Source organism: Pezoporus wallicus, unplaced genomic scaffold, assembly GCF_028554395.1.
Source record: "Pezoporus wallicus isolate ANWC-B61680 ecotype Strahan unplaced genomic scaffold, APGP_CSIRO_Pwel_v1 contig_5418, whole genome shotgun sequence".
NCBI lineage: Eukaryota > Metazoa > Chordata > Aves > Psittaciformes > Psittacidae > Pezoporus > Pezoporus wallicus.
In genome coordinates this window covers 3611201-3634565 of record NW_026640709.1, presented here as the reverse complement: position 1 = coordinate 3634565, position 23365 = coordinate 3611201, and the positions used below count along the sequence as shown (strand labels likewise).

General features: G+C 42.6%; 1 protein-coding gene across 2 annotated transcripts; it reads left to right on the top strand.

The window, feature by feature from the left end:
- The first annotated feature begins 13668 nt into the window (after positions 1–13668).
- Positions 13669–22956, top strand: GREM1 (gremlin 1, DAN family BMP antagonist). 2 transcript variants are annotated; one of them, XM_057420103.1, is made up of 2 exons: positions 13669–14032; positions 20579–22956. In XM_057420103.1, the coding sequence occupies exon 2, from the start codon at positions 20580–20582 to the stop codon at positions 21132–21134; it is 555 nt and encodes a 184-aa protein (XP_057276086.1). In that variant the 5' UTR covers positions 13669–14032; position 20579; the 3' UTR covers positions 21135–22956. The 2 variants fall into 2 exon arrangements, with proteins under 2 accessions (XP_057276086.1, XP_057276087.1); XM_057420104.1 differs by lacking the exon at positions 13669–14032 and adding an exon at positions 15760–15912.
- Positions 22957–23365: the final 409 nt, after the last annotated feature.

Here is a 23365-nt window from a genome sequence, read left to right as displayed (position 1 = left end):
GCCTTAATAGCTACATGCACTATAAGTAATACTTAAGGCACCTCTCAATCCAAGTCAGAAGCTGTCAAGGCAATCAGAGAATCAAAGGACATTATCTCCAATTCTGAGACACCTGAATCCAAAGTTTCAGGCTAGTGGATTTGACAATTAAATTGAATTATATTTCCATCATGATTGATAGAAATAGGACGGCAATCTGATATGCCTTAAAGAAACAACAGCAGCAACAAAACCAAACAATATATCGGCTCTATTGCCACATGTATACATATGCATGCACTTAAAAATTCAGCTTTGTTTGAAGTCATGCAGTTACCATAAATACTCTTAAATAAGTATCATGGTCAGGAATTACCTCAAATAATGCGTCTTTTTAAATAAAGCATGGCTGTATCCCTTAAAAGATCTGCCTTTTTGTGGTGCCTAGAGCAAATGAGATTCCAACCATGAGCAAAGATGACAAGCTCCCTTAAAGTGCTCTGCTGACAATGACCTACGTACATGCGAACTAAAAAGAAACCTAAAAGGAAATGTAGAAGAAGAAAGTGAAATTGCCATCATGAAGGGCCCCATGAATCACAAATATGGCTGACTGGCCCAGGATTGCCAGATACGAGACAAAGAAACCGGTAAACATTATTTTCCAAGTACCTGCATGGTCCAAGTCTATCAACTTTGCTGTTAGGTGAAAAATGGCATTGAACTCACGTTCATCATCCTAATTCACCATGAGAAGGAAGCGTGTAGTATCAGTTCATGTTTGCTTTATTTATGATGTTAACTGCTTTGCTGTGATTACATGGATCCTGACTGTTGGAAGAGCTGCTAGCCATGTGTTAAACACATGGGAGCATAATGAACTTTAAATGATGTGAGTGTCATGGCAGCAGCATTACCAATTGGAACTAAAAGAGCTTAACAAAAATTCCCGTTTGACTAACAAAGTCTATTTTTACATGTGGGGCAGAGGTGGGTTAGAGATCAGAGATGGTAGGAATTGAGAATGGCTTCAGATTTTAAAGATTAGGTGGACCTGAGTCACCTCCTTTTATTTTTTCCTATAGTTCCTGTTACCAAACACATGGAATTCAGCTCCTATTGCAATGCATGGGTGTCTTTTATATTTAATTGCTGTGTTTCTTCATCCTACCCTGTTCTCCAAGAAAAACAGTGGTGGGAGTTGGTGGCTAAATTTCATTGTAAACTGAGTGAGGCAAAGGAGAAAGCACAAAGAAAAACAATGTGCTAGCCTCAAATTCTCCCTCATTCCCTCCCATTTCATTTACAGACCATTAAACTTTGATTTTAAATGTATAAACACTGGCTACTTTTATTCATGATCTTTGTTCTGAACCCAAATACTACATGGCAACATAACTTTCCTGGGAGACACCAAAGATCTCTGTTACAGATGACAGGGTTTTTTAGGTCCAGGCGTCTGAATATTTGTTAGATCATAGAAGGCATGTATGGCTTTGAGGCTGAATTCGGTCTTAGCCTCTTTTAATTAATTCTTTATTCTGAGAAACAAAATGAACAAACAAAAAAATCCCCAGCAGTTCTTCAGTGCATTATTTACATTGTAATGCTCCAAAGTCCTCTAAAAGTGGCTGAAATACAAGTGGGACAGCCCCTATGGAGAAATGTGGTTCCTGATTCCTCATCCTAACATATGCCACACTGTGGTATTTTGTATTTCTAAATGAACAAAACAGACTCATGGAAGGAAAAGTCAGGTCACCCCGAGAGGAACTCATAATTCACCATTGGTTAATTTTTCCTTTTCTCTCTTTTTTTTTTTTACCAAAAAAAAAAAAGCAGAACACACACACACAAAAAAAACCCCAAACACTCCAACCAGTGACTAACTCAATTGCAAAACTTTAAGTTACTCCAACAGGGAGTGCAACGGCTGTGAGATTTATGGGCTTTAAAGCTGTGTTACTGCAACTGAAGTAAGAAACCTATTTTTAATAAACCATTATTGCATAAGCCATTTATCAATTTAAACAACAGCCATAACTAATTTAAGTCAGTTCTTTAAAAGTCATAGTTATAATAGATAAGCATTGCTGTCATAGTTTATCCATAGACCCTGGCTACTAGTTAGATTTCCAAACAACCCTGTAACTGTGCTGCCATAGGAACCTGTGCATGTGCAGATAATGTGTTCACACAGTTTAAAAAGCAGAAGGGCTTCCGATTCCCTACAGCTTTCTCCTGCTATTCCCATAGGCTCCAGTTCTGCTGCAGCCTTTCAGACGGTTATGGGTCTGAAGTTATGGGGTCTTGGAACACTTGTTTTCAGTAGCTCTCGTGAGTGCAAGTTATCCAGCATGCAAGCAGTGTATCAGAATGATATACATTTCTCTCCTTTTAAAATGTATTAACTATTTTCTGCTTTAGTAATTGAGGCTATACTCTAATTTCTAACCATATTGGCTATTTCCTGCTGTGGTTTTGTGTTCTCAGCAGGAACCTATGAGCTGTTAAAAGGACCGGAATTATCTGCAAACTTGAAGACCTTCATAGACTTCCCCCAAAATCATAAAATGGTTCAGGTAAGAAGGGACCTTATAGATGACCTAGTTCCACCCTCTCTGCCATGGGTAGGGATACCTTCCACTAGGCCAGGTTCCTCCAAGCCCCTTTCAACCTGCCCTTGAACACTTCCAGGGATGGGGCAGCCACAACTTCTCTGGGCAATCTGTTCCACCCTCACAGTGAAGAATTTCATCCTAATATCTAATCTAAATCTATCCTCTCAGCTTAAAGCCATTCCCTCTTGTCCTATCATTACTTGCCCTTGTAAAAAGTCCCTCTCCAGCTTTCTTGTAGGCCACTTTTAAGTACTGTAAGGCTGCTGCAAGTTCTCCCAGGAGCCTTCTATTCTCCAGGCTGAACAAGCCTAACTCTCTCAGTCTGTCTCCACAGGAGAGGTGCTCCAGCCCTCTGATCATTTCTGTGGACCTTCTCTGGACTTGCTCCAACAGGTCTACATCCTTCTTATGCTGGGGGCCCCCGAGCTGAATGCGGTACTGCAGGTGGGTGGGTGGCTTGTTAAAATATTGGTTGCCTGTTAAAATCACTTTGTTCTATTTTGCTATGTATCTGGAGGTTCTTGATCTGTAGGCTGAGAATTACTGAGAATTACTTCCAACTAAGTATTGAGAATTACTGAGAATTACTTCCAATTAAGAGATGAGTGAACAGTTGCAAAGAAGTTGAGGGCTGGCTCCACTAAAGGCTTAAGTGCCACACAGTTGCACTTCTGTGTAATACAAATACCAAAGTCCAAGCATATGATCCTCAAACCTTGCTTCCCTTGCCTGATTCCTTATACAGCAGAAGTCTGTGTGCAACTATGCTTTCTTGTCAATAACATACCTCAGGCACCTAAAATTATAGTCACGCCAAGGACTGTTTGAAACTTGGTGGACCTCCATAGCTCAGTCCTAAACTGTATTCCTCTCCTGTATTCCTTGGGGGAACCAGCCTGGTAGGGACCCACCTCACACATGTCTACAAGACATTGCAAAAAATACCACAGTAGAAGTAGACAGTTTAATTTTAAAAAATAAATTAAAATTAAATAAAATAAGTCTGGAAGAGCTATGGCAAAAGAATCAAAGCTCTAACAGCACCAGAGAAGGGGATCTAGAATGAACATAAATTTGTAACCTAGTGGGTTAGTAGGGCAAGGTGACCATGAGGAAGGATAGGGGAACACCCAGGCTCTAGCTAATCCTCAAGGACCGTTTGGGTAGCTAGCCAAGCACTGGATAAAAATGCAAAAGCAGTGTTAGAGCCTGGGGACAAGCCAAGGACCCTTCTCAGTCCTACCCAATAGATGGCTTCTTTTGGCTCCCATCTTGATTTATCTGTTTCCTAAACTGTTGAGCAGCCTCAGCGGGGGAGCTGCAGAGTCCTCTCATGCAAATGAGCTCCTGCCTCATGGCTAAGGAAGCCTCATGACCCTATGAGCCTTAATGCCTCAAGGCTACACACCTGGAGGTGCAGGAGATACAGGTTTCAATGTCTCCTGTGAGCAGATAGGCACCACAATCTTTTCTGCCTTCTGAAACAATACCGGCCTTCTTTCAATCACTTTTAATGTTATTATTTTTTCAGGAAATTTAGATGCATTTAGCTGCTATGCAAATAATTGGAAGAATGTTACATTTGGCAAGACACTGAAATTAGAAAGTTCATTTACTTAACTGTGCATTCTTTATTCTAGTAAATTTAAAAATATCTTTAGATCATTTTGCATCTGTTGAAAAGGAAGTATTTTAAAACCCTACTTCCTTAATCACTATTAGCATTCCAGTGATGAATTTGATCTTGGAATCTGACCAAGAGCTCCAGTGATACTAAGAAACACTGTCAGTGTTGCTAGTAGGACATCTCCTTATAGCAAGGCATGTCGATACAAGCATTTTCAGCATTGAAGCTAATACACAATCTTTGCCTCCACGCCAGCAGTAATAATTCTTTCCAAGGTGATGTCAGGTGGAATTCTCCCTATTAAAATATGCAGGGCCAAATACTGAAGGGGTTGTCAAAGCTTTTCCAGAAGTTGGTGGTAGTATACTCAAATCAAAAGGGATCTGGACACCAAAAAAACACCAAACCCAAACAAAACCAAAATCAGAAACAATTTGATTGGAGGTACTAAACCATAAAGTCTTATAAACTTCTCTAAATTAGAAACAAAGAAGTCATGTATGGTTACGGTGTTCTTAATCTGTCTAGGAAGGAGGTATTATTATACCTGACTGCAGTAGTCACTTCCACCGAAGGCTTTCTAAACAGATCTTCCTACCTCCATTGGATAGAAAAGTGCTTTCTGCCTCCAGCTCGCCTGTGCCCTCACCTGGATTTATCTCAATTACATCAAGATAAAACCCACTGTACTTACGTTTTTACACCATGATGGCTGTCTCAATGTAAAAACTTCAGCCTATAGCAAAGGCATAGAAAAAAGAAGTCATAAACTTTGAATCCAAGAATTTACTATATTGAAAAGGAAGATTTCTTCTTTGCCTCACAACACAGGGAAATATCCTGTTAATTTCTGTTTTCTCTTTGGTCAGATCAGAAGATGAAATAGATACAATGATTTTACTTTTTTTAAAATGTGTCTGATACCTTTTGGTGATGTCACCTCTCAAGGATTCTGTCCTCTAAATGTTCTATTATATTTTTCAAAAGGAAAAATAGGTATTTGCTTTTTGTTGGTTTTTTTTTTTTTTTTCATATTTATCTGTTCATTTTGAAACCCTGACAAGAAATAACACTGCCTCCTTTGCAAGGAGTCTAATTCCATCTGGTTGAGAACCGAAAAGTCCTGCCACAGTCTGCTCTGAAGTGTAACTGAGCTGATTACTTGTGATTTAACTTCTTTGCTTACGCCTTTAGTGCATTAAGAATTCCTGGGGAAGGGAGAGGACATTGTTTACATTTTTAGACTTTAAAAGTACATCCAAAACCTCCAAGTGTTTGGTGCCTGCTTAATTACAAGCACCTAGACAATTGCCCCTGAGCATATTTACAGAACCACTCCTAACATCAAGTGCTTTTACACTTTTCCAGGCACTTTGAATTGCATGTTATTTATGGGAGGAAACAAAATTAAAAAATCATTTAATCAAACTGTCAATGAAAGCAGCTAATGGAGAATTGGTGAACTGTGTGGTTAGGTCCAGAATGTCGAGATGACAGCTCTTCCATGGGTCTGAACTGCTTCACAGAAAGAGGAGAGTGATGCCTGTTGAATGTTTGAAGAATAAAGTAAAAGGGCTTGAAAAATGCTAATTATAATTCAAGATACTGTAATAAAGGGAAAGATCAATGAATAAATATCAAACTGCCCTTGGCCAAAACAGGCTAAACAGGAGACTTTTGACAAGGAAACAGAAGAAGGAAAACAGAACAGTTGTTGGAAATACCAAGACAAGAGATTTGGCCCTAGGCTCGCCTGTGTAGTTTCCCAGAAGTGATTTTTTTTTTTGGCAATTTTTGAAAGAGTAAATTTTTGGTAACTATACAGATAAAAAAATAGACTATTTTTGTACTTTATTAGTATTATATTGTACTTTTAATTCTTAAATTCATAAAGGTTAGTATTCTAATATGCACATCAACCAGAATGCCCTGTAACAGGGGAAAGATGTATATATAAATTATTTTGGGGTCTGTTAGAAAGGCTTGCCTGACTCAAAGTCTCTTGGATTGTTTTATGCACTTCATTTTATACAGTCCAAGTAATCCCACTGAAAACAAAGTCAAGCATCTGGCAAACCCCTGCAGGATTTTGGTCCGAATCTAAGTTTAGCAAAAACATGAGCACAGATCCACCTTTTTTACCAAAGCCCTCAACTATCTGTTTGCATTTATTTATATAGATAAAATACTATTAAAATCAACAAAGACTGCTAAAATGAAGCCTTATCTTTAGCAGTTATTTTAGATAACCACAACTGGTTAAACACTTCTTTGTCTGCCTTTAGATTTTTCTGTCCACAACAGTGAAAACTTGGCTTATTCACTGGAAATCTATTTTTTTTTCCTTAAAAGTTAAAAGGCGTTCTTCCCCATTAAAAGCTTTTAGAAATTTTAAAATGAGTGCATTCAAGCATGTAGACACAAAATAGGTGGAAGTTAAAAAAATATTATTTATCTTTCCAGATTAAATCAAACTCTCAGCTTCTCTTATTAACTGCTTATTTAATGGAAAGTTTGGTACCACAGCAGCTTTAAGGATTTAGTACAAAATTATCTTGGCCTCTTTGAAAACTGGTGCTGTTGCAGTTTTATAGAGGAAGAAATGGAGAAAACTGGGGTATGTGAAGCAGGATGAAGGATGAAGGTGAGGAGTGGGTGCACTTGTGCCTCTTACACATCTTCTTCTTGACATAGAGACTGTCTAAATATAAAATGACAGTGAGGAGGAGTTCTATTTCTTCACATTTGCATTAATATTCACCCGAAAAGTGGACTGATACTGCAGCAGTACAACTGTTTAACAAACTTCTTTCCTTCCTGTAACACAGCAACCATTTTTGTGACACTGGATTTCAAATATAAAATGCAGAAGTTCTACGCAATCTAGATAAGTTGTTGTTTCAGCCAAAAACAGGCTTCAGCTCTTTCATTTCTGCAAAGCTATCTGGTATTCCATTTTTTTACCTAGATATTGCCAGGAAAAACAAAAAGAACAGATAAGATTTAAATTTTGAAAAGAGAGCAATGGGATGAAAAACACCAACCAAACCAAAACAGAAGCCTTGCAAATCCTCTTACATAATAAAATAGTTCTCCTGCCTCTCTCATTCCTTTTTTTTTTTTTTTCTTTCCCTACAGGCATAGTCAGGAAAAAAAGCTTAGACTTCTTAACTCCCAGCTATCTACTTTACCTGCCTGGTTGCAATTTTACACTGTACTGGTGTGGCACAAAAAACCCCATACAGCAAGGAGGAGAAAGCACTCTTCTTCCAGGTAACAGCCTGAGTTACAGGTAGCTGCACAACAAACCACCTTTCATCATAGCAAGAAAGGATTGAAAGGGTCTCTTTTTCCAGAATGGTGTATAAGTTATCTATACATGTCTTAAAAGTACGTGCAACCTGTCTAAGATGTTGGGATGCAGTAGGGTGTGGGAAGGCAGTTTCTTAGTCTTACAGCATAACACAAAACTGTATTTTATAACTGTCATATCCCTGGAGTGAAATATGTAAGTAAGTGAATAACACATTGAGCTCCTTAGATGCCTCCTTTCATAATTCCCAGTTATGACTTCATTCTATAAGGGCTTCTTATGCTCATGCAAACTCAGTTTTCTTGGCTGAGTCTCTTGTATAACATAGCTCCAGAACTTCTCTGAAAGCAAAGCATGTCAGCAAACACCTCCTACAGCTTCATGACACACAAAAAAAAAGAAAAGCAAATGCAAGAGGGCAGAGGAATTTTTCATGGGTATTTTATGCATTTCATTTTCTTGGCAAATTCTTCTACAGCCATCAAATACATATGATGCATAGAAAAAAATTGTGAAAATTGTTATAAAAAGGTTAGCTTGACAAATGATATTTTCTCATTTAGCATAAAAGTTTGTATTTGTCCAGCAGTCAAACTTCATCCTGATAAATTAAGCTTTTCTAAATCACTTTTGAAAAATAGTCACATATGGATGGTATTATATATGTAGGCGTTTTGAAGCCAGAAAACATATTTTTTGTTCTGTGTCTGCAGCACATAGCAGAGTGGAATGCTGGTGGGTGACCACGGCTCCCAGTTGCAGAGATCATTACAAGCCCAAAACCTGACTCTACATGTAGTAGATGCTAAATGAGAAAGCTTTGCAGACTATCAGGACACCATACTTTTCAGAGTGGCATCCCAGACTTTGAAAGTTTTTGCATGCTTAAAGCTTTTATCTTGAACCTATTTATTCTTCTGATTTCCAATGTCCTATTTCTGAACACTGGCAAATTACCCCTACATGAAGTAATACTTCGAAACTAAAAAAATAAAAGCATTCCATTTTCAAAACCAAACCCAACCCCAAGATAAATATTTTCCCTTATTCAATTTTCTCTCATTCAGCTGATGGAAATCTATACATTAAAACGTTTATATTCTATCAACCTAAATCCAAAATACTGGTTTTTCACCAAGTACAACATTATCCAAGTTTTTCTTCTCAATCTGTGGGGTGGGGCCTCCATCACATGGACATTAATTCTAAAACTCAAATAAGAGAAAGATTTAAATTCTTTAATTAAACAGAATTTTTTAATATGAAGCACAGTCTTAAGCTTGATTTTCTAGTAGATTTTGTGATAAATTTAACTCAATTCAGACTAATCTCAGCCTTTTCTGGTATTGCTTTATACTGCATGATATGAAGTACAAAGCTATTTAAGTGAGGTTTTTTTTCATACAATAATCTATAACAGAATCAAGAGTGCAGTATTTCAATAAGAACTATAGGGCTGTCAATAGAGTATCTTGAAACCAAAGCCCACAACATCTCCTTCCCTCATCTTATGCCATTTATTATTGTCTACCTACTTAGGTTTGAAATAAAAAGTGAAAAATCCTTTTCCTACTTGGTTTATCATACGGCATTTTACCCATTACTTTTGGACATATCCAAAACTCCCAGGAAACTGGATTCTTTGAGTATCACTTCTTTTCTATGGCAAAACATAGGGTTCTTATCCCATGTAAAGCAAAGAAGCTCCCACACCTGGGCAGGAATGTAACAGTGGGCCGGTCCATCCAACACACACTATGCATGATCTTGCTTATGCTCCAAGTCATTAATTACTTCTCAGATACTGCTTGTCTTCCCATCAAGTCAGGAAGATCAGCAGCGTACACCACAAGAAGCTTGACAATCCCCATAACACAAAGATATCCCTCTTCTCTAAGTGCATGTCCTGCAAAATTCATTTCTGAAACCAAACATCTCTGCAACGCACACATCTTTTGTGGCACCAGCTAACAACTGTGGCAAACTTCATCGCCTCACACCTCTGCTGTACAGCTTTGAATATCCCCTAGGACAGCAGGTGGTGAGCAGCAGACTACAGTGGAAGTCAGTGCTTGCTTCCAGCCTTATTACAAGCCTGGTAAGAAAAGTTATGGTTGTATTGGTGAAACAAATTCTTAATACTACATTCCCTTATTTTCACAAGTTTTTCACGAGCACCTCTAGAATTTTAAAGGGCAAAAAATCACTGCAAAACATCAGTACCTCTATATTAACAAGAAGCTGAAGCACACAGGTAGGTAGGCAGGTAAGTAGGGAGGTAAGTAAAGTACACACATTAATATTTTCTGCTTTAAAATATGTGAATAAAATGGCTTGAGATTACTCTTCTTGAATATTTCCAACAGAAAGGAAACTTCTCAAGATGCTGTCATACAAAAAGCACTGAAAACATTACCGATTTTGTCATCAACTGCTGAGTTTTATGTACCCTGTTAGTTTTTCCTCCATAAATTAGCGCCAGATTCACAGCCCTGTAAACTAAGCTTCTTTCTCTCCTTAGCAGAACAGTTCAAAATACCAAGTAAAGCAGTTCAGATGTGCCCTGTCTCTCCTGGACAGCTTGCCTTACTTCTGACCTGGAGGAACATGTCTAGGAGTGAGAGATGTTGCATTTCCAGGTATATTAGGGCCAGATTCTCAAGATGGCATAAATCAGTTACATTTCCCTGAAGTTATTATAAGCTATTCTAATTTACTCAAGAAGAGGATCTGGCCCCTGTCAGTCTTTGGCTTCTCTGCAAAGGCTTTTAGTAAGGCGCCAACTGTCCTGGCAGCGAGGATATACTGAGAAGCGCTCAAAGTTAGCAGTAGCAGACAGGAGCTCAGCCCAGTAACATTTTTCTCTGCAAGAATTAAGTACAGCACTCCTTTTAAGCTTAAAACAATTCTTACTGTTCCACTAAAACAAAGAACAAATCACACAGTGAAAACCAGCAAGAAATGGAAGAGGAAATTAAAAAAAAAAAAAACAAACACCAAAAAACAAAACCAAACCCGAAACTTAAAAAGCCAACAAAACAATAGCAAGCAGCAGTTAAAATCCAGCCAGGTTCATAGTACATGCCACTACCACCCCATGACATTGAAGCTCTTAATCTCAAACCTATGCCACAAATATATGCAGATTCCCACAGACCTCTTTTATACTAAATAATTGCACAAAATTCCCCAATCAGTATTCCAGCTCCAATTAGCAGCAATGACAAGCATCAACAGAATTTCAAGTGTGAGTAAGGTGCAAGCAAGAAGATACCAAAACCTTGTCTATGGCTGGGATCTGATCAGCATTACTGAAATTTTGGAGTAAAATTAGGGAATGTTTTGTTAAAGAATCTAATGGTAAAGGAATACAAACTTCCAAGCTGGAAATTATCTTCTGGATACCTGATGTTAAAAGAACAATGAAGAAAGAGATATTTTTACCCCACCTCCACAACCACAAAGAAATAAATAAAAATAGACATGTTTCTTTTTTTTTGACAAGCCTTTTTTTTTTTTTAATTAATTTATTTATTTATTTCTACCTTCATCCAGTCCAAGGAAGCAGATACAGCTACAATTATTTACCTTTTTGGTAGCCAACTGCTTTGTTTTCCTGAATGAGCAGGCAAACACTTACAGGAATAATCCTACATTCCAACCATCAGAGAAATCTGGAAAATTGTCTTGCTGGACCCAAGATGCTAGTGCCTACTTTACTTAAAACACTCTGTGGATTAAGCTCAGTAAAAGAAAACAGATGGGAAAATATGGTGCAGAACGTTCAACTGCAAGAAATGAAGACAGATCTTAAGGAGGGAACACATCTTCCAGTCCAGGAGATGCTTCCTAAAGGGTTTCTTAGTTTGCTTTAAGTTGGAGTGAGATCTATTCCAGATCAGGGACTCCGGCTAGATGTTTGAGTGCAGTAAAGCAATAAGTGGAGATATTTGCTCTGCAATAGATGCCCAGAAGAATCACCATCTAGGAAAGTCAATGCCAGAGTGGCACGTAAACTACATCCCAGAAAAGTACAGCAGAGGGGCAGCTTGCCTGCAGCAATGCCAGCGTCAGTGCCATCATCGGGCATCAACAGGAGCTCAGGGCAAGTACAGAAACCACTTCCTCCAGCACCCGTGTAACACTGGACCATGGCGCTGGGGAAGGGGCGGCAGAGCAGCTCCCCAACCACCCAGGATGGCCCTAGGACAGGCAACCAGAGCCAGAGAAGGCTCGAAGGGCAGGAGAGAGGTGAATAGACCTCTTCCCTATGCATTAGTACAGCTACTTCACAGAAGAAAAGAAGCATAAAGTCTTTTAACATACTGAGAGATGGGAATTGCGACTTTTTCTTCGGATTCACAGAGGAAGGACCCCAGTTAATTAAAAACATCTACTGATTTTAGTAGCACTGTTTTTTGAGTAAAATAACAAAAAAAAATCTTTAAAAATCCCTAGGCCTCTCCTTCCATCCAACTAGATGCCATTTGCTGTGATTCTTTGCAAGTAATCCTTCACTCCTTCACTGTATTTGAATTTCAGTGGCCCCTGCACATGGATGCATTTTCTCTCTCATGCTGCCACCTACCACTGCACTATGGTTGTTTGCCCTGTGATTGAAAAGATTGTTTTTTAACAAGCTATCGCTAAATGTGTATGACAGTTTCAGCAACGGACCTGATTTACTACCTTGCTGAGCACTCACCTACATAACTGGCACCACGTGGAGCCATGCTCTGGCCCTAGCAAAGTACAAGTTTCTGCTAAATACTGTGACAAGTCAGAAACCTGGCATCTTGCCTACCCGCTACCCCTAATGTAGCAGATACTTTCGTTTGAATTCATCTTCCAATCTGCAAAACCAGGGACAATAAAAATCCCTATTTGTCAGGTGAGATCGGGCCTCTCAAGGCCCAGGGTGCTGTCAGTGCTGGGATGCGGAGGTGCAGGGCTGGCTGCCCTCTCCCGCAGCAATTTCTGCCGGGCGGTAAGCCGAGGTTTGCTTGCAGCAAAGCGGCAGGAACCGCCGCTTTGCCTCGCTCTGCTCCGCGGGGGCTGATGCCCACCGCTGGAAGCGGCAGCTGACAAACGGCTCCTTTTAATTAGCAGGCCTGAAGGTCAACCCGTAGTTCAGAGGCTGCTCCCGTTAGTAGCGACTCTCGGTAGCGCTGCCGCACTCCGTGGTAAAGCCCGTGGAAGACAAACCCCGGTGCCGGAGCGGGTGGGTGGTACAGAGGTGCCCGCGGTGCCCCTCACCCTGCAGACTCGGGGTAAGATTCGGCCAACCGCAGTGCAGAGAGGAGAGGCGGCCGCCGCTCGCGGCTGCAAAGAGCTTGGTACGCAACGACGCTCAATCGCCGCCGGTCTTTGCCTAATTCCCTGGGATCCCTGGGGAAGCTGACCCGGGAAGAGCGGCCGCCTTCCCCAGGGGCTGCGAAGCGGCGCTGAGCTGCCCCCGCCGCCACCTCGACGGTCGGACTGCTCCGGCCGCCGCCGCTTTCAGCCCAAAGCGGGACGTGCACCTCTCTCCGTCCTGCCCACCGCGGGATGCCTGAGGAGCCCGAGCCCTCGGAGATACGCAGGGACGGGAGGGGAAAAAGCCACCCAAGGTGTCCTGCCTCTTGCGGGACAAAAATAAATAAATAAAAATAATATAAATAAATAAAACCCTCTCACTGATGCAGAGCTATGAGCGCGACTGCTGACCGGGAGCCACGGCTTGACACCACCCTCCACACATCCCCGCGCACACACGTACACACAGGTTTATGGGGGATTTTGCCAAAGATACGTAACTCCGGTCATATCTGCAGAAGGCAAAGCTCCTCAATGCAAATTTGTACCAGGGACGGTCGGAGAGATGGCTGCCTCCCTCCTGGCCCCGGCTGGCCGGTGAAGGGCTCCCAACGGCAGCACAGCTCGCCTGGCCGGCTCTCGGGCAGGAAAGCTCCCAGCAGCTCAGCCCCGGCCCGGCAGCGCGCCCAGAAGGGCAGCAGAGGTGGGGGGCTGGAGGCGGGGGGGGAGTTTAACTCTTCTTGGATGTCATACTTTAATGGGGATGGAAAATGTGAATTTTCTTTGCATTCCAGGAACAATTCCTCGGGGTGGTGACCTTTAGCACCGATTCTCTTAAGAGAGTAAAGCAGTAGAATGTTTATCTAGATGACTGAAAGCTTTCCCTGGTGGAGGTTTATGGAAGTGTTAAAGGGGGCGGATAACACGGGCTTTGGAGGCGCTTGTCCAATGATCTGGAGGGGCTTGGAGAGCAGATCTCAGCTGGCAGACATTTAAATGGGAGACAGCTCGGCGCTGCTGCAATTTGTAGGCAGGATCCGAGACTCTCTCTCTATGGACTCCCAGGCAGCTCCGGGCTCCCACGACACCCGCTCCGCCTAGTGAGCCGCCGGGCAGAGCCCCACAGAACCCCGGACCCCGCTGAGGATCCGCCGCCGCCGAGCCGGGCCCCGCCGCGGAGCCTCCGCCGCCGCGCAGGTGAGCTGGGCCGCGCTGCGCTGCGCGCACTCACAGCGGGGGAGCAATCGGGGCCGCAAACGAGGCAGGCAGCTGCGGAGTTCTGCCGGTCTCTGTGGGAGGCAGAATTCTAATCTACCCTGCCTTCGGAGAGGGGTCGTTCGTCGGTGTGTAGCAAAACTCCGGGTCCCTCGGCTTTGCAGAGGGTGATACCCGTCCCTCCCGTCCGCTGCAGCGAGGCGGACACCAACATTTCCGCTGCAGTTCTGGGGATTAGGGCGCCGTTACATCCCTGTCCCCTGACAAGCACAGGGATTGCAAAAGCCCTGTTAGCTCTGCCTCTCATCTCCGCCTACAGCATCACTCCCGACAAATTGGATTCGGCGCCCATCCGACACACGGCAAAATCCCGGCCCGGCCTCTTCGCGGAGCGGGGCGGGGGCAGATCCCCATGTGCCGGCACCGGCGCCTCCCGCCCCGTCCTGCCGGGCTGCCTCCACGAGACCTCTCAGCCCCCGGCTCTGCTCCGGCCACCTTTGCAAACCTCGGGTCCTCCCGGACGGCGTGCCCTGGGCCTACAGGAGCTCCCCGCGGTGGCTGTGCAGCCCGGGGGACTGCGTGTGTGCCGGTGGGGTCGGGCGACGGGTCGCGAAGGGTCTGCACCGAAGAAGGGTCTGCACCCGCGGCGTGCGAGCGCTGCGCGTCCTGGGGCGCCGTCGGGCAGGACGGACCGCGGCCCCTCCGCTGTCCTCGGCACCTCTCTGCCTTTCCCACCGCTACCTCCCCACCCTGCCCTCCCACCTGACTCGGAGCCAGAAGCGTTTTGCCGCGCAGACGGCCCTGGGCATCCGTCAGCCACGGCTCCCCCTCCCCGTACGGACAGGCCTCCCCGCAGTGCGCCGGCCTGGTGCTGACCCGCTCTTCTCGGCCCCGGGCTGACCTGGCGCTGGGCTTTTCCCTTCGGGAGGGCGGTTTGCTCACTCGCCCTGTCCGTTTTAATGCCATCCTCCGACGGCTCGGGAGTCACCGCCACGGAGCTCGTCCTCCGCTGGGTAAGCCCAGACGGCGGCCGCCTCCCTGGTGGAGACCCGGGTGGTGTCTCCAGCTGCCTCGAGAAGCGTCCGCGACCGCCGGGAGCCGGGCTGAGCCGCTCCCGGCTGAGATGAGGATGCCAAACCGAGCAGAAGGCTTCTCCCCTCCGACGGCGTGTCCACGCTGCGCTCAGTGACAGCCCGTCTTACCTAGGCGGGTTGGGCGGTGCCGCGGCACCGTCCAGTCCCGGGCGGGGCCATTCTGTCCGGTGCGGGGCTGCGGCGGCGAACCGCTGTCCTGAGCCGTCCTGGCTGTCTGCAACGGCTTCTCTCCTGGTGTCCCGCTCGTGGCTCCTCTCAGTGAAAGTCTCGCGAGTGAAGCCCGTTTCGCTCATCGGGACTGAGACCCAGTTCTGGGGAGACCCCTTTCTGAACAGACACCAACGTGCGTTTGGCTCGCCCTGCCAGCTGGAAAGGGTTTAGTCACCCCTTTGGTGAGAGGCTGTTAGGATGGAGCGCCAGGAACCCCCCGCCGCAGCCGCTCTGAGCCCAGCCCAGGGAGAGGGAGAGCAGCCGCTCGTCTGCTGCCCGTCCTCACCGTGCGGGAACTCCGGAGTGATCGGCTAGCGGGCGTGGAGACTTTCATGTCGAATTTAAAGGGGGCCAGTGCCCGTAGTTTCCTGCTGCTCTTTCGGATTCGGGCTCAGTCTGTGCTAAAGCGTTCAGTTTTCCTTTCAGCGATGTCACCCAGAAAGGTGTAGCTTCTCCCGAAGACTTTCTCCTTTCAGCACGCGTGGCAGTGCGCAGGAGAGCAGTCCTGGTGGGCCCAGGGCTCCGCGAGCAAATCCGTCTGGAGGGAGCTTCGCTCTGGTGAGCGGAGCTGTCAGGCTTCACGGGTGTCATCAGGAGAGTGTATTTCGGGTTTGCTACCAGCCATGCCCACCATGATGTTCGCCTTCCGTGTGATCCCTAGAACGTCCTACAGAGCAATGCCTCCGGAAAGGGGAGTTTCAAAGTTCTTTTTTTTTTTTCCCTTTTTTTTTCTTTTTTTTTTTGTATTGCTGCCGCCACTCATGACGTTTCTCAAGAAAAGGCATCTCCATGACTTGCAAGAAGAAATTAGCCGAAATGTCAATGTACTCAGATACTACCAGAGATGATAGTTTTGCTGTCTTGATCTCAGGGAAAAGAAAAAAAAAGTTTCTCTGGGAGTTGCCATTGCCATGCCTTTTTGTGTATTTAAAAATACAGATCCTTGAAAACTATGAAAACATTACATAAGACTATTTCTGTAATTCATATATAATAAGCCAGGCATAAAATTATTCCGATCCTTTGGGACACAAACCACTTCAATTTTCTCAGTAGTCAAATGGTTGTGTTTTGCCTCTTTCTTTGGCTGATATTTGAAGCCCGCCAAACATATGTATTTTTTTTAGGTCTTTGTCATATTAGTCTTCATGTGAAGTGCATGAGCCCATGATTCATCATAATATTTTCCTAGTAAATATGGTTCACAGATGAAATTACAGGCCTGCTGACGTCTGTGAGAATTTTGCTGTATATTTCAACAGAACCAGGATTCCATCCAGTTCTTTTGAACAAGTTGCTGTGTACTAAAACTTTTACTAATAACTTTCTGACTGTGCCTGGGAACTCATAGGGAAATTCTGCTTATGAACTGACACATGGCAATCCTTAATTTATAGCAGAAAACGTATAAATGAAGAAAATACAGCTTAATTGCATGAAATAATAAACTTGAAAGCATTTACACTTCTCTAGAAACAGTTCCTAGTGTTAATCCACCAGATTTCTAATCTGTTTTAGATGATGAGATCCCAGGCTCTAGATAAACCACATATGAAGTGATATGAATGTTAGGGCCCAATTCTGCTCCTGTTTGAAGTCAGCAATAAAACTTCTTTTGGCTTTAGGACTAAGAACTTACAGATGAACAGTAGAACTCATTTTAGCAGTGAAATATGAAGAAAATAGATTTTTGAAGTATTTTGTAACTTTAAAAAAATATTAATTCTATCAGATCTCTCTGAACAAAGTAAGGGGGAATCGATAATTTTGGTTATAGTCATCTGTTTGTTCAAAGGCTTCTCAAATGGATCTTCAAAAGGATTTCTGGCTATGCCAGTGTAACAGCCAGTATCAGGTACTGAAAATTTTGCTGAAATCTGGAATATAAGCTTTTGCAGCCTGATTCCTCACAGATCCTACCCAAGCTCCAGAGTTATTATTTCTGCAGAGTTATGACTGTGACAAGGAAAAAAAAAATTATGCTAGGGAGAGATTTCTTTTTGGTAGAACTTTGGGTATGGTAACACTGATTTAGCTACCTGTACTGTTCTGCATTCTATTTTTTTTTTAATTTTTTTTTTTACTAATAAAAGCCTGCTAAGGAAACATTCATAAACATTAATTCATAGATGGATGGACCACTCTAGTTCCTAATGTAAGCAAATAGAAGTGTCGTCTTCTCTTGCAAGCAAATGGCTTGCCTTGGGACCAGAGATGGTGCAGAGTGGCTGCTTTCCTTGCTGAGGCATACCCCCTCATTCTCCTTCATATTTTCCATTTTTTAAAAATAATCCTTTTTTTGTTGTTGTTGTTAATAAATGTTTAGTAAGTCTCTATAAAAAGAAGGTCCTTTTTGAGCTGCTGTGGGGGTCATGAAGTTCACACAACCTTTTTGATGGGTCTATGTTTAAACTGTATTTATCCCTAAATGATTGGATTATTTGTACTTTTAGATGTGTGTTTTGGAAGGGACCATAACAAACGTTTTTGCTGAGTTGCTAATTTCTATTTGAATCACAGTCTCTTTAATGAGCATGTGATATAGCTTCCACATTTAAGGCTGGAAACCAACTCAGTGAAAAATTGCCTCCTGAAATTTAGGATTATACTGAAACACATGCTTGCATTTCCTTAGGGTTAAGCACGTGCTTATTAATCATTCATGAATCTGCAATACAGATATTACAACAGTAAACGTTACCATCAAATTTCCTCTAAATTCCCATCTCAAAGTACATCTCATTTTCCCATGATTAGACCTTATTGTGTCATCAATTGCATGTTTATGGCAGGGGGTAGAGAGAGAAAGATGAAACAATGTGGAGGTCATCAGTTTTAAAAATAAAAATAGTCCAGGAATATGTTTGTTGGTAGAACTTCAACTCAGTTATGGGACACTAAGCAAACACCTGAAGCATGCTGGCACTGCTTATAAACTAGCAATCTATTTTCAATTGCATGCAATAACTTTTTTTTTTTCTTAAAAAAAAAGGAGAATTAAGTTTCAAAAGAAGCATGTTTAAATAACATTCAGGTTGCGTAGAAATAGGGAAAGAAAGCAAATGTGAAGTCCAAGCTGACACTTGAAATTGTGTTACACTAGTCTTCTGTTAGAATTCCCAACTTTTTTTTTTTGTTGTTCTTGTTCTATTTCAGAGCCTTAGGGCTATTAGAATTGCATGTTTCATTTAGATATTAAAAGCAGCCCTTCCAAGTTGTCCACTGGAGTCGGCAGCAGTGTCATTCTTGCACCCCTTGCTTGAAGCCTGAAGTTTCTGACAAACATAGGACATACTGGTACAGAAACATAAATGAATAAACCAAAAGCATATATTTATCATACACATGATTAACTCTAGGTGCTCTAACAATCTGTAGACAAACACTTAAAATATTAAATCCACAAGCAAATTCCTGAATACATTGGAAACTCCCTATGATACTCTTCCACTCCAGTAATTCCTTTCCCAGTCCATTTGGTAAGAAATGCTTTTTGAACAGCATAATCTAATGCTTATTTTCTCCGTATGACTGGGAAGACTAGTAATTGAGAAATTAACAGATATCTTTTCTAGCAAATAGGCTCCACCCTGAGCCTCTGCTGAGTCTCTAGGTGGCCCTTACAGCATTGGCATTTGGCTGCTTTCCTGCCTAGTTGTGTGGTCTTGGGCAGAGCGGGTAAAGCCATCCAGCATGGTGCCCTTGGTTTCCCATGTTTCTTGGATAGTAGCACAAGCAGGACTCTTCAGTTCAATCACTAATTTCCCCCTTACTGATAAAACAAGCCAAATAAGGGATATAACTGCAGCACTCCAAGCAGGTAGAAGACATCCCAAACTACCCAAGTTGTTTGGGGCTTGTATGTTTGTTTGTCTGTTTTTATGTATGTATATTTTTCACAATTCTTCCCTTTTTAATGCATGTGCCTCTTGGCAGGTCTCCTTTTTTACAGTTTTTTTGCAAGCAGTAGTTCTTTTCTGGTGGCTTCTTCCAAGCTCCCACTGGGAGGGTCCCTTGCGAGCTTTTTTCCCTGATCTGTTTGTCTTGCTTGCCACAACCCTGGCTTTCCAGAACAACATGGAAACCATGGCACTTCTGGAAGGGGGAAAAGTGTGACAGGTGATGAGTCTTCTGGCTGGTTGGTGTCTAACTGAGCAGCCAAAAGAACTCAGAGCTTTGGGAAGCAGCAGAAATGGTGGAATAAGAGAGGAAAGAAAGGCTGTTCTTATGCTATTAATTAGGTTTGGAGCAGGGGTGCAGTTTTAAGAACCTCATAGTCTCCACTTACTGCACTTCTCAAAGTGGGTTTTCTTGAGTGCATGAACTACATGACGTTTAGTGTCATATATGGAATTCTGTTGTCCTCATATGTTCCTTTCAATATCTTGCTGTATATAATGAATAAAATTCAGAGATCTGAAAAATTCTTAACACCGTGACTACATCTGTATAATTTCTGTCAAAGATTCAGAGTAATGTGAGAGAATTTGTGTAATTTGAAATTACAGATGTATCTCTTTTAACACACATCTACGTGTTCATTAATGTTAGTTGCGTGTCTTGTTGCATATTTCTTACCTTAAGCAGCATTACACTCAGACACATTGGACCATTTCAGAGGTGCGGCGTGACTGAGCTTGGGATGCTGTAATTCAGACAACAGGTGGATATAGCGTGCACATTATCTTCTGGATGTATATTGTGCAAGAAGCTGTACAAAACTTCTGAGACTGACTTAGGAACACATAGCTAGACTAGATCTCCTGAGTCAAAGTGTTTAGTTCTCTGGTATTGTAGATAGCTATTTCATACAAATCCTCGTGTAGCATAAAATCTGCTCTTCCACCAGTGTTAAGTTGGGAGTAACCTTCCTAATGTCAATGAGGTGCAAGAAGAGAATGAGAACTCTTAACTAGAGTAGTATACATGGAGAAAAGTGATGGAAAAAGGCGCATGATGCACAAAATAGAATTCTCTTTAGACTTGCTTTAGCCTCCTACTTTCGATGACTGTATATGAAAGCTTTTATCACTTGGTAATTTGGAAATTGCTTTCCAGCTGGTAAAAGCTAATGCTTATCTTTTGTAAATGTGTGTTTGCACACACACCCCACACCCCCCTCCCCCTATTTCTTTTATGGAAGTGAAAATATACTGCATGTCTGTCTTCTGTTGATATCTGAAATCCACAACTGTGCTTTATTCCCTCAACTTCCTCCATATAGGATGGTCCGCACACTGTACGCCATCGGTGCTGTGTTTCTTCTGATGGGATTTCTGCTACCAACAGCAGAAGGGAGAAAGAGGAACCGTGGATCTCAAGGTGCTATCCCTCCTCCTGACAAAGATCAGCCCAATGATTCAGAGCAAATACAGACACAGCAGCCATCGGGTTCTAGGCATCGAGAACGAGGAAAAGGCACTTCGATGCCTGCAGAAGAGGTGCTAGAATCTAGTCAGGAGGCATTGCACATCACCGAGCGCAAATACCTAAAACGGGATTGGTGTAAAACTCAACCCCTCAAACAAACTATCCATGAAGAAGGCTGCAACAGTCGTACCATTATCAACAGGTTCTGCTATGGCCAGTGCAATTCCTTCTACATCCCCAGGCATGTCCGTAAAGAAGAAGGCTCCTTCCAATCTTGTTCCTTCTGCAAGCCCAAGAAATTCACAACCATGACTGTTACACTCAATTGCCCTGAGCTTCAGCCCCCAAGAAAGAAGAAAAGAATCACCCGAGTTAAGGAATGCCGGTGTATATCTATTGACTTGGACTGAACTGAGACAAATGTAGTGATTGCACTCTGACTGTAAGCAATCATTGCCAGTGTGAGAGTGAGCAGCATGAACAAGCATGCCTTCAGGGCTTGGCAAAACTGAGAGCAACCTAGCAAATTACCTAAAACAAGTAAAAAAAAACCACACACACACACAAAAAAAGAAAAAAATATCAATGTAAAGAAAGGGCATGCATGTGTGTGTTTGTGTGTAAGTGAAAAAATGGATGTGTGCAAGCAAATCTATGAATGTTCACTACAACAAAAAGAAATTAACAGAGGTAGGAAATATTAAAAAAAATCTGTTTACCTGCAGTCATGAATTAGCTTTCCTAGTGTATATTCACATTTTTGCCGCTTGCTGGGAAAGTGGAGCTGTGGCTTTTGCTCATGTTCACTTGCCGTGCTACTTGCTTTTATTGTATTAAGAGAAACATCAAAGTGAGAGGACAATTTATTTAAAAGCATAAATCTATTCTTACATACAAAGTAGGCAAGAAGCAGTTTAAAGTGTAACAAAACCATCACTGAAAATAGCAGCTGTATCAAGAGTTTGTAACATGCTTCTTCAAAAAAAGATCTGTAGTCCAAAAGCCATGTCTGGAGAACAATGGGGGATGTGGGAGTGTTGAAAAGTCACTATAGGAGGATGGAAAACAGAGCTACAGCAAGTTAGAAAGCAAAAGGCCAAAGTAAGTAGATGGGGAGAGTACAAAAGGGAGTAGAAAAAGGAAAGATACATAAATAGGAATATCCAGAGGAAGAGATAGTCTTCTGTTTATGTTTTGCTTTAATTTATATACCTAGTCATATATTACATAAATTAAAAAGAATCTATATACTAGGCTATAAATACACTTCTGAATTCTAATGGCTCTCTGAATCGATCAAAACCCATTCTTGTGCCACTAGATCCATTTGATGTCTTGTATTTCTGATATCAGTTATTCTTCATATCTACATATATATACATGCAGTATCTTTTAGTCATGGATATCTATACATACATACAATGAGTATGCATACTCCATTGTGTGTAACTGAACTCTCTCCTCTTTTTCACACACATACATAAAAAACATACATAAACCACAGCATAAAAATCTTGCTAATTAAGATCAAGTACAAATGGCAGTAATTTAGTACATAAAGAGCAAAGCAAAAATTAAAACAAGCGTCATGTGACTGCAAATGCAATAACCACACAAGAGACAAAAGACACGGCGTTCATGACTAGTAAACATTGCATTGTTATTGTTATTTTAGCTTTGCCACAGGCATGCAGTTTGTTGGAAAAGAGATGCAGAACTTTGCCAGCAATAATCCTCTTTTATATCTTTTACCACAGACTTGCATTTAAACTGAATTTGGACAAAGTAAAGAGAATTTCCTGAAAATTAAGGGCTAACTGCCCCTCTCATTTAGGAGGAAAAAAAACGTAAAAGGGGACACAATACTTCCAACAGCTTGATGGATCTCACCTATGAGGTTGTCCTGTCTTCTCTTTCCTTCAGGATTAGAAGCTTAAACTTGATGAGGGCTGTAGGTTTTGGCAAGAGCACAGACGGTCCTGCAAAAGAAGCTGTTTTTAGTGAGGTGGACCTTGGGCCATTGAACCCAAGAGGCATGTTGCCCTTGTTTTGCTGGGCACTTGATGAGAAGCCTGGGGGGTGTCTTACTGGACACATCTCATACCACATGGTATGAGTGCAGGCTGCTCATGCTGTCCTGCATGCTGGCTTTGCAAGGGCACTCTCCAGCCAAGTGCTGAAGAGGTCACAAGGTGCTGCACACTCTCCTGTCCATGTTGGTACCTGTGCCTGTGCCTGCAGCGCCCTGGCAGCAGGTCCTGTCTGATAGGATACCGAAGGAAAGGCATATTCCTATGCCAGAGTCAATACGAGGCCTGAAAGGAGTCCTGATATCATCATGGAGGAGAGTGAAATGGGAATTAGGTCCACATTAATTGTATGATGGGACTTGAATAGCCCAGGACTCAGTTTCACCAGTCGGCAGCAATATTCTCTAGTATCCACTGTCAGGGTAATTGTCCTCCTACACCAGATGCCTCTCTCAACCACAAGGTGGTTATCTTGACACTATTTCTGTCCACCGACCACACTTGTTATCTTGACACCATTTCTGTCCACTGAACACTAAGGAAGAAAATTCTGCTCTTACTAATATGCTCAAAGGGAAAAATACACATTGAGTGGCATGTCACAGGTGAAT

What these genes read in the sequence shown, in the direction of transcription:
- GREM1 (XM_057420103.1), top strand. Translation starts at nt 20,580, where the DNA reads ATGGTCCGCACACTGTACGCCATCGGTGCTGTGTTTCTTCTGATGGGA.